General features: G+C 37.5%; 1 protein-coding gene across 1 annotated transcript in view; it reads left to right on the top strand.

Annotated features, from left to right (window-relative positions):
- The first annotated feature begins 7425 nt into the window (after nucleotides 1-7425).
- The window catches only part of LOC307148447 (uncharacterized protein), a 33833-nt gene continuing 24222 nt past the window's right edge, over nucleotides 7426-17036 (top strand). Inside the window, exons 1-5 of the mRNA XM_079854004.1 lie at nucleotides 7426-7528; nucleotides 7666-7975; nucleotides 8330-8413; nucleotides 8519-8562; nucleotides 12969-13136. Of these exons, the coding sequence (XP_079710130.1) occupies nucleotides 7748-7975; nucleotides 8330-8413; nucleotides 8519-8562; nucleotides 12969-13044 (432 nt within the window). The 5' untranslated portion in view covers nucleotides 7426-7528; nucleotides 7666-7747 and the 3' untranslated portion in view covers nucleotides 13045-13136. The remainder of the gene's footprint in view (nucleotides 7529-7665; nucleotides 7976-8329; nucleotides 8414-8518; nucleotides 8563-12968; nucleotides 13137-17036) is intronic.

The raw sequence follows: 17036 nt of genomic DNA, 5'->3' as shown, positions 1-17036 counted from the left end.
ACTGTTGTACTTGGACTTTTACCGGAGATATATATGCTACCAGCCTTTTGATCCAATTTATCACATAAAGATAAAAAAAATCTAAAGGCACCTTGTATATTTACAAGCATTAATGTTTCTTTATATATATATATATATATATATATATATATTTTTTTTGTTCTGTTGTTAATGGCCATTTTTTTATTGCAAAGAAAAAGGAAACAAAAAAGAAACCGTACTGCATTGAATACAATAACAAAATGAAAAGGAAAGAGAAAGAGAAAAAAACACAGACAAACAATGACACCTCAGCCAGTAAGAAAAATATGATCATAATTCAGAAACTTGTTCTTATTGTTATTGAGTTTAAGAGATTTTATAATAAGGGAAATCTCAGCGATAAAGACATTGAATCTTGACAAAGTCTTGAGAAATGTGTTTTTGTGAATAAAAAAATTACAATGCAACACAAATAAATTAACAAGATTGATAGCATATCACTCCTAGAAAAAACTGAGGAACTGCTTTGTTGACTTTCACAAGGCATGAAGAGAATTAAATGAAATGAAACAGCAAAAAAATGACTGAATGAAATGAAACGAATGAATAGTGTATTTCAGTGAGACAGGCGAAACGGGCGAAAACTTGAACGTTTCGAATTGTTTAATTTTTTTGCTTCATCGGATGGGGGTGAAACTTGGTGACTTTTGTTTTATTACCTATATGAACACACAAAAAAATCAAGGAGATGATTCTGATATGTTAAAGGGTCGTAAAAAAAAAAGTCACACTTAGCTTCCTCCCGCCCGAAAACGGGCGACATAGGAAATGAATGGGAAATACGAAAAAATAGGAAAACTCAGAGAAACTTTTGGTGGTACAAGCTACAGATCAGCCACTGTGCTGAAAAAAAGTGTACAGCAATGAAGGGGTGACACTCTAGAACATCAAGAGTGCAAATAAGACACCCTCCCCCCCCCACACACACATCCACACACACAAACACACACACACACAGAGAGAAATGAACTGGTAAGACTGAAACAGCCAATTTTGCCCCAAACTATATAAAAATTATATAATCATAATAACTCCAAAACTATAGCAAGGAGAGTCAAAAGGTAGGTATCGTTTGAAAGAACTCTTTTTAAATTTTGTGAAAATATAAATTACATTACATTTGGACATTGTCCTGCCAAGAAACAGCGGATAAAAGACAATATATATATATAATTTTTATTATGATTTTGCATATCTTTCTTATTTGTCATGGAATAACTCAGGAAGGAAATAAGGTAGGAGGAAAATTATTTTTTAGTGAAGTCCCCCTACATGTTAGCTGCATCTGGATAAAAAAATAATAATTTTTGGATAAAGGAATCAAAAGTTACAGCATTTGGAAAAGAGATAGCCTTTTTGTACAGTCTTTGACACCCCCTCATGGGCAATATTTTCTCCATGAAGAATATCTTGTCATAAAAGCAATAGATTATGTTAATTTTGGGCTCATTTTAATTGTAATAATATGCTTTAAAAAATGAAGTGCCATTTTCAATTATCTGAGAATGTTTCATGAGCTGTATGATGTTTTTGACACATTGCAGTACATTATTTTATAGATTATGAAAAAAAGGAAATTCTATTTATCAGCAAATAACTCAGCAATACTTAAGAGTTTTTCAAAGTGGATACATTCACTGTAAAGTTCAGACTCTAAGCTTTCAAATGACATCAACTTTGTGTTAATCAAGGCAAGATTTTTAAAAAATATGGTAAAGAATATTTTTGCAGCTAGGTGGCGCCTGCTGGCGGTACACTTGGTTTTAGAGGGATTACTCAGCACTCATTAGGAGTTAATAAATGTAATTATATGCATTAAAAAGCTGAGATCCTAAGCTTTAAAATGATATATAATTTGTGTTGTTCCATTCAGTGGTTGCTTAGTAATAAAAAAAATTATTTCCGAATGGGAATAAATCAAATAAATAAATAAAAAAGCTATAGGCCGCCTATAGGCGGTTATAGGACATGACACAAATTAATACATTTTGAAGCCACTAGATGGCGCTCTTCTCAGTTGAAATTTTTTTTTTTTTAGGCCTGCACTCTATTTTGATGTGAAATGTTGCATTTATTGAAAAATAAAATAAAATAAATAAAATAAAAAATATATATATTAATTCTAATGGAAAAAATATCATTAATGCAAAGTATCATAAAAAATTCTAAATAATATTCAGAAAACATTATAGAACAAAAATATATTTGATTGGTTATCCTGGGAAAAAGTAAAGTAAAATTTTAAGGCTTCGCCCGTTTTCGGGCGGGAGGAAGCTAGTGTGACTATTATACGAAGAAGCCCAGAGGGTTAAGTAGCCTAATAAAAACATGCAAAACATTTTTTACCATGTCTAAGTAATATTTCATGCAATAGAGGGTTAATAAAACTATTCATGTACTCCTGCAGAGCGAGGACCACCATGCGATTGGTTCAACAAACCGTGTTTTCCCCTAGCTTCTGTGCGTCAACCACCGTGCAAGTACCACTTGCAAAAAAACGCAACGCAATACCATTTGCGGTACAGTAAGTGCATGAATTCGACGTGTTAAATTCTTTATGTGCGGCTCAAGAAGTTCGCAAAGATAATTCTTTGCTCTCAGCTGATTGGTCAAACTTCAGTCTGAGATCTTGAATCCAGAACATAACCTGCCCCGGAGCAGGTTAGCCGTGCAGCGTAAGATACCATGGCAACGAACACCGATTAAAGCCAAGCTACTTTCATAGTACCTAAAACCCAGGGTTGGCGGAAACTAAACTGAAACATAGCTGGCTAGCCACCTAAACCGGCTTCATGGTATAGGCCCCTGGTATAGCAAAAAAACAAATATTATTTAAAATTGTAAATAAAAATGTAAACATTAGATATTTGAATGTGAGACTGATGTTTTATTTATGAACATAAATCAGTTTACCTTCAATGACATACTGTAACTTTCAGTATAATTACTGAAATTACATACATTTATATAGTAGGCTACATGTATACATCAAAGGCTTATTACTGAATTTCTTTGTTGCATTGCGTTTGAAGTTTTGTTACATTAGTATAAAACACTATATAGCTGTGAGGGACGAGAAGTCAACAACAAGGAACACAGGCCTATTATGAAAAATGGGTCTTTATTTGAACCCAAGAAAAATCAACTTCACAAACTCATAAATTTCTTACAACAAAAATAAAATAAACAAACAAAAAAATGAGATCAAAAACGGTTAGACAGAAACCAAACAAACAAACTAAAACTGACCTGCTCAAATGAACAAAGAAACAGCTTATAAAGGAAAGAATGGGCCCATTACAAATTAAGAGGGAAAACAATTCAACTTTACATTCAACATATAAACTTAAAAAAATCAAAATCAAATCAAACAGAGATATATATTAAATACAGATAAATGAATACTGTTTGTCTCATATTATGAGCTATCATTATACTGAACAAATGAATGTAAGTGACAAAAAAAGAGAAGTTTAAATAAAGATTATTATTACAAGAATGCATGTCCTTCGTATAAGTGTGTGTGTGTTGGTTTTTGTGATTTATGAGGACATTTCATATGCACCACACTATGAGGATATTTTGAATTATGAGGACAAGGCCGGTGTCCTCATAATTCTGACAATGTAGAAGTGTTTCTATTGCTAGGGGGAGCTCAAAATCAAAATGTCTGCTTATGTCCCATAGTTCACAATTTTGTGTATCAGCTGTGTATCGAGACAGCGCCCCTGTAGGTGGGTAAGTGGTACTGCATGTCCTCATGAATATTCACACATATGTATGGAATCGAGGCTTTTGATTGGCTGATCGCAAGAAGTCCTCAAAATTGCCATGCCACCCACCTGTTGAAACACTTGCGATAGGTGAATCGATTTTTTCTCCCAGCCCTAAGAATATGCATGTTTCATGTTGCTATTTGAAATAATTGAAATGTTAAAGTGGGTTATTTTTTATATCCATATGTTTTTATGTTACGTTACTGAATGCTTTTGTTCCAAACAGACTCATTGATAGCCTAAGTTTATCGCATTATTTTCCGTAACATAAGCTTGTAAGTTAGTTTAATAGTAGAATAGTCTGACTGAAGTCAGTGTAGCCTACTTTTGCGTTCATTTGATTGAATATGGTTTCTAAAATCGGATAGGCTAAGTCGAAAAATGGGTCATTTTAAAGCTTGTTAATGATTTCAATGTGTTTAAACGAGAAACAAGCCAAAAAAATGTGGGCGGTTTTTTGTGCATTCTCGCGGTTTCTGACGAGGTTTTGGGCTGGAAAACCTTGTTGGCACCTGGCAACCCTTATGAGACAGCCACGTGCAGATCAGTCATCAAGGTAAGAGACGTCAGGTAAGAATTGTGTTAAAATTCCAAGCACCCAGCTAGCCTACACTTCAAGTCTAAAAACGGTATTCATATTAATTGGAAATGTAAAAATGTAGTAGGCCTAACTCCTAAGTACCTAATTTTAAATTCAAACAGGTGACTTCTGAGACTGAACAGTCTGATGGTTTGGTCAGCTGTGATCCCCGGCCGAGACTTAAAGGCACAATATGTAACTTTTTTGCTTTAAAATAGCAAAAATCACTATATCTATGTTATATATATATTTTAGTTGTGTACTTACATTATCCCGACTGTTTTCAACAACTTTCAAACCAGGAGAAATTTGAAATTTAATTCGAAGACACGTCCTGTTTCTTTATTTCCGTTTTGTAGCCGTCAATGGCGTCATATCCGCGTTGTCCCTGGTTTCCGCTCGGAGCCCTCTGATAGTAACCAAAGCGACTGACATGGACCACTGTGAAGTTTGCAATGTCTATTTGCACGCTGTTGTTGTTTCGTTCAAACATCATGGACCATGGCAAGCAGACTTTGGATAAAAAAGGAGAACTAAAACGAGAATCAATATCAGCGCGGTGTTTTCGAGATGCAGAGAGCTCCCATAGACAGTAACAGTTAGGCTATATAAACGAGAGCTCCACGTCCGAGACTTCGACCGCTCCTACATGTACTTTATTAAACAGGTGAGCACATTTACATAAAACTAATCAATGTTATATAGTTCAACAATGATAAAATGTTAGAATATGGTCTGTATGTTATTCTAATGTTGATCTAGCTTACTGCTAGTCTCATACAGACAAACTAACACATTAATTTCAACACATTCAAATGCAGTTTAGTGTGCTAGTGTAATGTTAGACCAAGTGAAACAGCGCTGCGTTACCTCACAAGTTTAATTTGTCTAATAAACTGACCAGTGAGTTGTAATTCTGCACTGCGTGTAGTTCGGTAGAATGAAATGTCCATATTCCTTTTATATCCACGGGACTCGCGTCGCGTGTGGAGCTGATAGCTGTCTCTTAGCAATCCCGAACTGCTTCATATCACAGTCATGATAAAAACATTGATGTATTCAGTCATCCATAAACATTATTAGATCGGTCGGCTTGACGTTGACGACAAGATCCATAGTTCTTAGCAAATGTTGCGTCATCAAACCACGCCTTTGTTATTGTAAATAGGTTAGCGACCCCTAGTGGCGAAAAATTCCATACTATACGTTTAATGACAACACTCAGCAGGAACCTTATTTGCCTTTGTAAAATTTAATAAAGGCACAAGTGTTTCTAATCTTTAATCTGCAAAATGTATTGATTTCAGTCCAATGAGACTTAATAATAGGGCTGTGTAATTTCTTAATTTTCTCCAGTACCAACAGCAGAAATGATAACATCTTGAGTTTATAGATACAGCGGACTTTTATAATTTAGCACCAGGGCTTTTTTAGTACCAGGTCCTATTAGGGTTGGGCCGATAGAAGATGCCATCGTCCATCGCTGACAGACATCACAATGATAATCCCCTGTCAAGCTGACAGACTGTCCTCACATAACATGAATATTTCTGTGTCTCACACACAGATGTAGAAACTACAGAACGTGCTTGTAAAGTGTCTAGTCAAGGAATAGCATGTTCTCTTTTTAATACACATTCTTACTTGTGGCATCTATTCAGTATTGGTGCATTGTCAGCTGTTTCCTGTGGCTTGATGCTGAAATTTGTTATGCAGTGACATGCCTCGCTTATACAAAATGGTTGCTAAATCTTGTTAAATATTCTGTCTTTGCACTAATGCAGTATTATCATCTGTACCAGTTGATTTGATTATTGCTGTTCTTTTTTTAGGTGCTCCGTGTCAGAGGTCAATGTGGCACTTCTTCTGCGAAAGTGGGGATTGGAGAAGTTGTTGTCCAGCACTATTATTTCAGTATTTTACATATAAAATAAACAGTTTATTTGGGCTTTAGGTACTCACTGTCTTTTCTGTGTGATTACAGATCACCAAGAAGCTATCTGGCCTTGCCAACGGGACCACCTTGTGGCTTACATCTGTAAGAAATGAGGTGGGCCAAATCCTCATCAGTGTCTGCTCAGGAGGTCCTGACTGCTCTTGACACCATGGCTGCTGATCTCATCCGCAGGTACAGCAATGCTGATCAGGCTCCTCCTCAGCTTCTCTATGTTGACTGTGAATGTTGTCGGGAGGGCACTGGACAGACAAAACTGAAACAAAGATTTGGTGGGTGGCCAGACCTGGTTGTAAAGCTTGACATGCGGCGACTGGCATCTGGGTGTACAAAGGATGCACATCCTCTGTACCCCATCTTCATGTCCAGACTGTCAAGCTGTATTTTTGAGTGGGACAGTGGAGATGTTGCCTTGCTGTGTCAAGCTAAGAAGCAACAGCTGAAATGAGAAGGTGTTCCTGGGATCACTGAAAAACTAGTGGACCAGCAGATAACCAAGGACGAACTGGCGTTGCACACTGCAGGAGGCGGACAAGAGGGGAGGAGGACAGAGACCTTCTTGGTATCCCTCTCTTGGACCACGAGAGGATGCAGCAAATCCAGAAGAAGCACGTGAAGTGCATTCAGGATGAACCAGGTGTCCTCCTGGACACTGTAACTGGCACAAAGGAGGGCATTGTCTTGCCAAACTACAGATGTGCGAGTGGGTCCACATCACTTGAATCCTTCCACTTGCACCTGAACAGGTTCATTCCAGGTCAGTATGAATCACTTTTTTATTCATCATCAAGATTACATATTTGCAGTTAAACATTTTATTATTAGTAGTAGTAGTATTGTTATTGTCATCATTATAATTATTGTTATTATTATCATCCTGGAAACGCTAACAGAGTTAATGTCTGTCAAAGAACCAAACACAACAAGTTAACCTAACAATATTGCTCATATTTGTACTATCTTAAGAAACCAGTGCCAACAGCCTGAATTTCCAGCTGTACCTCCTGGAAGGCCTGAACAGATGGAATCAGGACCGTGAAGCTGCATCCCTGGCAGTCAAGCCTCCATCACTGCTCAGCTACTCGGGCGACCTTGTTCACTGTGTCAACAACTACAGTGTCAAGGTGCTTGGAAGGAAACTTGTCTCCTCTTTTCAGCCACCTGCTGTTTACACTGGTTAGTTTAAGCTTTCCATCATGAGCACTGATCTATATAATGTCATTCTATATAGATCAGTGATCATGAGGCTATTTTCTATATCCATAAAATAGAATGACCATTTTATGAATATTCTTTTTTCTTGTCTGTCCCAGGGGAGCTAATAGGTATAGATCACCTATACCGCCAGACAGGGAGGGCCTTGCAGGATGTCCAACCTCAGAGGAGACTGAGCACATGCTGGAAGATGTAGGCACAGAGGAAGAGTTGGAAGATGACGAGGGCTTTGAAGATGCTGATTTGGACCCAACCGTTGGGCTACTGGACCCATCCTCTGGTCCATCACCTGCCACCACCAGCTCAGCCGTCATTCCAACTCCCACCTCTGTCCAGGCCACTTCTGGACCAGCTGGACATTCAGGACCTGCATCTGATATCACTACAGCTACACTTGAGCAACAACTGGTAATTATGCCTGTCACAATTTTTTTGTATCATACTGTGTCAGTGGACTTCCCAGTTGCTCCAGATAATTTAGACTTTTATTGTTTTATAATATTTATTATTATTGTTGTGTTATAATAATAATAATAATAATCATAATATATTGCGTAATAATAATTCGAAAATGTATTTGTATATCACTTTTGAAAAACACATTTTCAAATCACAAAATAATACACAATGCATTCTTGAAATAGACAGATTGAAAGACAATGAATAAAAATCTGAAGAATACATAAATGAATAAAAGCATATTGCTCTAATTAAAATCCATTTTATAGTAATGTGTTTTTAAAAGAGCATTACATTTTCCAGATCCCAGCCTCTCTTCCCACTACTACAACTACAAGTCTCTCTGGGACACCTGCCATGACTCCAGCAGCACCACAGGAACAGCTGGTAGGTCTTTTGTGACATGTAAACAGTGTGAAAGATGTGCCATTTTTCTGCCTGTGATATTGTTTTCATTTAATTTGTATCTATTTTGTCTATCTATTACGCTAGCTTTCGCCACCGAAGCAACAGGCTACTTCATCCGTCTTCCGTGTGTAAGTATCCACTTTCTCTCGGATTATTGGTTGCCAGATGCTGGTCTGGTTGATATGGTCTTAGAAAGGGCTGTATCTTCCACATATTTGCACTGTGTTGTAGTTTAGCTGCTCGGTGTGCTGGCTAACGTGGTTTTAAACCTGGCTGGGTACGCACGCACGACTCTAGGATGATCCTCCTCTTTTTATTGCCCGTAACTTTTTTATCTGCTTCTTTTAATTTTTGCGCGCTGTCTCAAGAAACTTTGCTGCCTTTTTGCTGGTGGGGTTTTTATGACATGACTTTCTATTCGTCGTTGGATCTGCATCACCTGAACCCTAAAGTTCGGCCATCGCTGCCCACTAACCTTTATAATCACTGCGCTGCTCTTGGTATCGCTCGCCGGCCTCGTTACATACATCGTACAACAAACATTGCACTGGGCTCACTACCTCAGTTCCCTCAGTTGACGGATGTATTATCCCCGCTGTCTGGTCTTATTCTCGTCGGCTGTATGCAAAATCTCGCAGAGAGGGTGGAAATATTAACTTTGCAAATCACCGTTCTCTGGAATATGCCCCACTTGGGGCTCTACCGCCAGTTACAACTTCCTCTGCAACAGTTCAGCCTTCAGTGAAAATGGCCCTAGTAAACAGTAGGTCACTGTCAAATAAAACATTCATTATGAACAACTTCTTCTCATCTTATGCCTTGGATTTTCTGTTTGTGACTGAATCCTGGCTGAAACCTGACAATCTTTCGTCTCTGGGTGAACTATCTCCTCTTGACTGTTCCTTTTACAGCTCTCCCAGGCCAAATGGATCTGGTGGCGGTCTAGCTACAATTTTCAAGAAGTCATTTAAATGTTAACTACTGCCTGTAGATGCCTTTTCTAGTTTTGAGGCACAACTCCTGCACATCGACCTCAATGGTCCTCTAATTTGCATCTTGATTTACAGACCACCCAAAGTTAGCACAACGTTTATCCATGAACTCTCAGACTTCCTGTCAAATCAAGTGTCACGGTGTGATAGACTGTTGGTTCTGGGGGATTTTAATATCCATGTTTGCTGCCCCTCTAAACCTATGGTTAAAAATTTTATGAATCTCATTGACTCGCTCAGTTTTGCACAGTTTGCCTCTTCTCCCACTCATAACCTGGGCCATACACTAGATCTTACTTTGACTCGCGGTCTCTCTATACATTCATGTGAAGTATTTGATGCTGGTATTTCTGATCACTATTCTGTATTATTTGAACCTGCAGTCCCACATGTACAGCCCATCCTCTCTCAACCTGTGTGCAGCTCCTGTGTTTTTCATGCCACTACTGCACTACAATTCTCTACAATCTCTTCTAATTGTGAGGTCTCTTTGTCACCTGATATGAACACTGACCAGATGGTTCTCGTCTTCAACTCTGCCTGTTCTACTGCATTGGATACTGTTGCTCTGCTGAAGCCTAGAAGGCAACAACCTAAATCTAATTCTCAACCTTGGTTAAATGCCTCTACCCGTGTGCTCAGACGGGAGTGCAGAAGGGCTTGAACGCAGGTGGAAAAAGGATGGGCTTCAGGTCTCTTATCAAATTTTAAAAGATTGTCTTGCCACCTATCAAAAGTCGGTCAGTGATGCAAAATCTCAATACTTTTCAAATTTGATTGCCATGAATGCAAACAGGCCAAAAGTTCTTTTTAAAACTATTAACTCAGTACTTAATCCAGTCACTTGCTCAGCTCCTGCTGGCAATCTCGAGACCTGCATAGAATGTTTAGGTTTCTTTGTACAGAAGATATTAGATATCAGATCTCACCTTTCTCCTCCTGACATGGCTGTTTCCCCCCCGTTCTCTCTTTCTAGCAATTTCACTAGTTTTAAACCAGTGACTCAATCTCAATTAAGTGCATTAATTTCTAAAATGAAATTTACATACTGTCAATCTGATGTACTGCCTGGCCGTTTGCTTAGAGAGGTATTAGACACTATTAGCCCTGCACTTTTAACTATTATAAACAGTTCTTTGTCTAGTGGGGTTTTCCCTGAGTCTTTTAAACATGCTTCTGTACAGCCCCTGCTAAAAGATCTCACCTTGATCCATCTGTTCTTAGTAACTACCGTCCAATTTCTAAACTCCCATTTATTTCCAAGGTTTTAGAGAAAGCAGTGCTTTCACAGTTTACTTCTTACCTGGATGCCTTTAACATTTTGGATGAGTTCCAATCTGGTTTTAGAGAACTTCACAGTACAGAGTCAGCCTTGCTTAAAGTTATGAATGATCTTTTGTTGTCTACTGATTCAGAGTCATCTGTCATTCTGTTACTGCTAGATTTGAGTGCAGCCTTCGACACTATTGACCATGACATCCTCTTGAAACAACTTCAATATGCAGTAGGGGTTCAAGGCACGGCATTACAATGGTTCACCTCTTATTTAAAGGGTAGGACGTTTTCAGTAAATATTGGGTCGTTTACCTCATCTACTGCACCCGTGCCTTATGGTGTTCCTCAGGGCTCTATTCTTGGCCCTTTATTGTTCTCACTCTACATGCTTCCCCTGGGCTCCATTCTCCAGAAATATAGTATAAACTATCACTGCTACGCCGATGACCTACAACTTTACCTTCCAATCAAACTTGAAAATGACTTCTCTATACAACGTCTTTTCTCATGTTTTGATGAAGTGAAAATTTGGATGGCTAACAATTTCCTGCAACTAAACACTGACAAAACTGAGGTGCTTTTGCTAGGCCCCGCTGCACTCAATACTACTCTGACAAGTAGGTTAAGCTCCCTTAGTGATAGCGTACACCCCTATGTAAAAAATCTAGGGGTACACTTTGATCCTTTACTACAATTTGACAAGCAGGTAAACACGGTTGTAAAGAGTAGCTTCTTCCACCTCAGATCTGTTGCGAAGGTAAAACATTTTCTTTCTCAAAAAGATCTTGAAATTGTCATCCACGCACTAATCTCTTCAAGACTGGACTATTGTAACTCTCTGTATGTCGGCCTTCCTCAAAGCACTCTATCTCGGCTTCAGATGGTTCAAAATGCGGCAGCCGGATTGCTGACAGGAACAAAAAAGTGGGAGCATATTACTCCTGTTCTTGCTTCATTGCACTGGCTCCCTATCAAATTCAGAGTTGATTTTAAGGTCCTTCTTTTTGTATATAAGGCACTGCAAAAATCAGCCCCGGATTATATCTGTGACCTTATCCAGCCATATAAAATCTCTAGGTCATTAAGATCTTGTAACCAGCTTCTTTTATCTGTCCCTCGCTCACATTGTAAATCCAAAAGTGACAGAGCTTTCGCGGTTGCTGCCCCTAAGCTTTGGAACAGCTTACCCTTTAATATCAGGGCCTCTCCATCGCTTAACGTTTTTAAATCTAGCTTAAAGACTCATTTTTATACTCTTGCATTTGAGTGATGCTGTGTATATATATATATTTTTTTATAATATTTTATATATTCTTTTATTATTATTATTTTCTCTCTATTAACCTTTTGACCGTCTGTAAAGCACTTTGGATCAACAAACGTTGTGTTAATGTTGTACTCTATAAATAAATTGACTTGACTTGACTATTATTGTTTGTTACTGTTTTGTCTTGTTTTGTCTTTGTTGCATAATAATAAATCCATATTAATAATAAAAAAATAAAGGATCCCAAAACAAGTCCAAATGAAAAAGCCCATTTACGATTTTTTTTAACATTTATTAAAAATATACATGCAACATTTCAATTTAAGAGATACAAATGTTAAATAAAATATAAACACGTTAAACAAAATAAACACGTTCTTGCTCAGACGTGGACAGGCTCTGAGTTTCTGTCAGGTTGGTGTTGGACTTCTGGCTTCGGGTCAAATCTCCAGCTCAGAGCTCTCAGCAAGTATGTTATTTTCTATCCAAAACAAAGAGTATATGAACAAGTCAACTCATGAATGTTTTTTTTAGAGCTAGAACAGAATTGAATTCTGTTTGGTTTACTGATTCTGTTATTTTCCTGTTTACTACAGGGATGCCGCTTTAAAACAATCTGTATAGTATCAAGCGCTATATAAATGAAGGTGATTTGACTATAACAAGAACATTACAATGAACACAATTTTGAAAATCTCACTACAAATAATCCAGAATTTAAGACAAAAGATAATAATCCTACTCTGCCTGTTACATTTCCTCACACCTGAAACTGATCGAGTGAATCTCCTCAACTTCTCCAATCTACTGTAGATCACGATCAAACCATTGATGTTGTAACATCTGCTCTAAGGTGGGGCGTTTAGTTGGATCCCGGGCTAGACACTGTCTAATCAGATCCCTGCAGTTTGTACACATTTTAATTAGGAGAGAGCTGGTTAGTCATGACCATGTGACCTGGCATTTTTGAAAACAGCATATTTTGTTTATTTTTTTAAAGGTACAATATGCAAGATTTTCTGCCGCTAGAGCTACATTCCAAACAACAACAACGGCGTAGCTTGATGACGATGTGAAGGAGCGTGGAATGATGGGAACTGTCGTTTTCAACTCCACCGTGGATGTAAATCAGTCAGACGGGAATCGAAAAATCATGTTCATGGATGAGGTAAAGTTCTATTTTTATATATGTTGCGTTTAATGACATGCTTTTATTTCATTAAAATGAATTAACCGCAAGAAAACCGAGGGTAACGCGGATATGACGCCATTGACTGGCGACTCCCAGCTCACCCCTGCTCACACGCCCCGTTTCCTTGGTTAAAATTGCAATTTTCTCACGATTTAAAAATAGTTGGAAACATTTGGGATATTGTAATTAATCAACTTAACAAAATATATAGCACTGGCCTTGTGATTTTAGGATATTTTAATGCAAAAATCTTACATATTGTACCTTTAAGTTCACCATTTTTTTTTTATCAAACACTGATACTGTGAAATATTATTAAACTTTAAAATTGCTATTTTCTGTTTTAATATAATTAAAATGTAATTTATTCCTGTGATGTCAAAGCTGAATTTTCTGCATCATAACTTTCAGTGTCATTTGAATCTTCAGAAATCATAGTAAAATGTTGATTTGTGCTCAATTATTATTGGTGCTCATTTAAGAAAGGTTCCTATTTTCTATCAATGTTGAATACACATTGCGTGGGTTTTTTGGATGTTTAATATTTTTGTGGAAACCATGATAATTTTTTCCACTTTTGATTAATTACTTTTCTTATAACTGGAGAATGTGTTGTCTTTTCGAGCTCTTTTGTAATGAATTAGTTGATTTAGTTCACAAAAGGATTCTAGTAAATCTTAATCTGACAGATATATATTTTTTAAGGGGGCAGAAAGACTTAAAGGAGAACTCCGGTCAATTTTAACATTGAGCTCATTTTTTTGTACATTTGGAGTGCTGTCAATACAGAGAACAACGACAAAAATCGGTGTTGCCTACACCGAGTTATTCTATTTTTAAAATTTGCACCCTGTTGACTTCAATGGGGCAAGTACTAAACCTGCTTTTAGCCTCTTAACATCCTTGATGTGTCATTACAAGTGCACAGAAAATGTGAGTGATTCCTTCTGAGTGAACACGAGTGAGTCTGACTGCAGTAGATGTGAAAGAAATTTATAAAAATGATGTTATTTAAGCCAGCGCAAATACCTTTGTTTACATCCTGTTTTTCGGTTGAAGTCCAAAGTAGTCGATTGCCGAGTTCACGCGCGTGATCATAGGTATTAAACCTATGCGTGTGAACTCTGCAATCAACTACTTTGGACTTCAACCGAAAAACAGGATGTAAACAAAGGTATTTGCGCTGGCTTAAATAACATCATTTTTATTCATATCTTTCACATCTACTGCAGTCCGACTCACTCGTGTTCACTCAGAAGGAATCACTCACATTTTCTGTGCACTTGTAATGACACATCAAGGATGTTAAGAGGCTAAAAGCAGGTTTAGTACTTGCCCCATTGAAGTCAACAGGGTGCAAATTTTAAAAATAGAATAACTCGGTGTAGGCAACACCGATTTTTGTCGTTGTTCTCTGTATTGACAGCACTCCAAATGTACAAAAAAATGAGCTCAATGTTAAAATTGACCGGAGTTCTCCTTTAAGACAGAAAACTTCAGAAAACTTCAGACACTTGGCCTACACACTTATTTTTTTTGTAATTTTTATTTTATTTTATTTTAATACAAAATTAAAGCATCAGTCACACTTAGCCTACAGCCAGAGTAGTTACAGTACATTACATATGTGACCCTGGATCACAAAACCAGTCATAAGTCGCACGGGTATATTTGTGGCAATAGCCAACAATACATAGTATGGGTCAAAATTATCGATTTTTCTTTTATGCCAAAAATCATTAGGATATTAAGTAAAGATCATGATCCATGAAGATATTTGTAAATTTCCTACCGTAAATATATCAAAAATGTATTTTTGTGAGTGGATGCAGCACAATCGCCAAAAGAAATGAACAACTTTAAAGCAGATATTCTCAATATTTCGATTTGTTTGCACAAATTGCACCCTCAGAATCCAGATTTTCAATAGTTGTATCTTGGCCAAATATTGTCATTTCCTAACAAACCATACATCAATGGGAAGCTTATTTATTCAGCTTTCAGGTGATGTATAAATCTCAATTAAAAATGTTTTACCCATAAGACTGATTTTGTAGTCCAGGGTCACATATTATAGTGCATTGTTGATTATATAAAGACCAAATGTCAATATCTAGCATAAATCTAAAATAAAACAGTCCCATATCTAAAGAAAAGAACAATGACAGCAGCGGCCTTGTGCCGAGCACAAACGAACCAGACGGGTTTGTAGACGAGATGGATGGAGAGCGCGGCTTGCTTGCGTGACGTCACTACTACTCCAAAGGTTTTGTTTTATGATGGTTCTTTCTACGGCACAAAACAGCACAAATCGAGCACAAACAAAAGGCCCCGGTTTGGGGCGATTTGGACGGCATGGGGTGGAGAGTTACGTCACTGTCCTGAATCCAATGTGTTATTTCTAAGGAGGTACAATGGTACAAAGATACAATGTTCATCGTAACGGCACAAATCGAGCACAAACGAACGACACCGGTTTGGTGCGATTTAGATGAGATGGGGTGGAGAGTGACGTCACTGTCCCGAATTATATTTGTTATTTCTAAAGGAGGGGATATAGATACAATGTTCATTTTAACGGCACAAACCGAGCACAAACGAACGACACAGTTTTTGTGCGATTTAGACGAAATGGGGTGGAGAGTAACCGAATTAAATGTGTTATATCTGCGAAAGGAACATAGATACAGTGTTTGTTTTAGCGGCACAAACCAGCACAAACGAATGACACCGGTTTGGACCGATTTGAACGACATGGGGTGGAGAGTGACGTCACACAACCAAAAAAATAATGTTCAATATCTCAAACACCAAACCATCACAAACGTTCGTTTTTGCGGCACAAACGCAGCACAGACGGATGGCATAGTTTTGGAGATTATTTCGTTTTATGGGGTGCCAACTTCACGGAGGTGTCTAACCTATGTATTTCAGAAATTTACATATACAAAATCACAGTTAGCTAAAAATGTAGTAATTTAATGCAGATACAATGAGCTCATTGAAGTAATGAATACTTGTTTGTTAAATGATTATGACGTTTAGAAAATATAGCACTGGTGCATGTTGATTCAGAGTTTGCGTCATCTGAAGTCTTCCCTGGCGTCTCTTCATGTGTTGGGCATCTTAAGTCTTCATAATAGGCTGGATCCAAACTGGAGCTGACATACTCTCTAGTTACCTCAGGATGGCCATCCCAAGGTAAAACAGAGAAGCAAATAGAAAATAATTAGCGTAGCTGCTGTTTATAACATTAATCAAGGATAATCATGTGCATTTGATCTGATATAACTGTGTAAGGTTGGAAGATGCATTACCGTATATGAATGCTAGGCTAAAGAGATGCGTCTTTAATCTTGATTTAAACTTGGAGAGTGAGTCTGAGCCTCAGACATTATCAGGAAGGCTATTCCAGAGTTTAGAAGCCAAATGAGAAAACACTCTCCCTCCTTTAGTGGACTTAGATATTCTAGGTACTATCAAAAGCCCAGAGTTTTGTGACCTTAAAGAGCGTAATGGATTGTAAGGCGACAGAAGATTAGTTAAATACACAGGAGCTAAACCATTTAGGGCCTTATAGGTCAGTAGCAATACTTTGTAATTGATACAGAACTTAATAGGTAACCAGTGTAGAGATAATAAAATTGGTGTTATGATCATATTTTATTGACCTAATAAGAACTCTAGCAGCTGCATTTTGGTCTAATTGTAGCTTGTTTATTGAGGATGCAGGACAACCAGCTCGTAATGCATTACAGTAATCTAGTCTCGAGGTCATGAATGCATTAACTAACTTTTCTGCATCAGAAACAGATAGCATATTCTGCAATATGAAATATGATTTTTGAAAGATAAGGTGCTGTTTAATATAGCACC

Source organism: Squalius cephalus, assembly GCF_949319135.1.
Source record: "Squalius cephalus genome assembly, chromosome: 20".
NCBI lineage: Eukaryota > Metazoa > Chordata > Actinopteri > Cypriniformes > Leuciscidae > Squalius > Squalius cephalus.
This window is presented reverse-complemented; position numbering and strand designations above follow the sequence as displayed.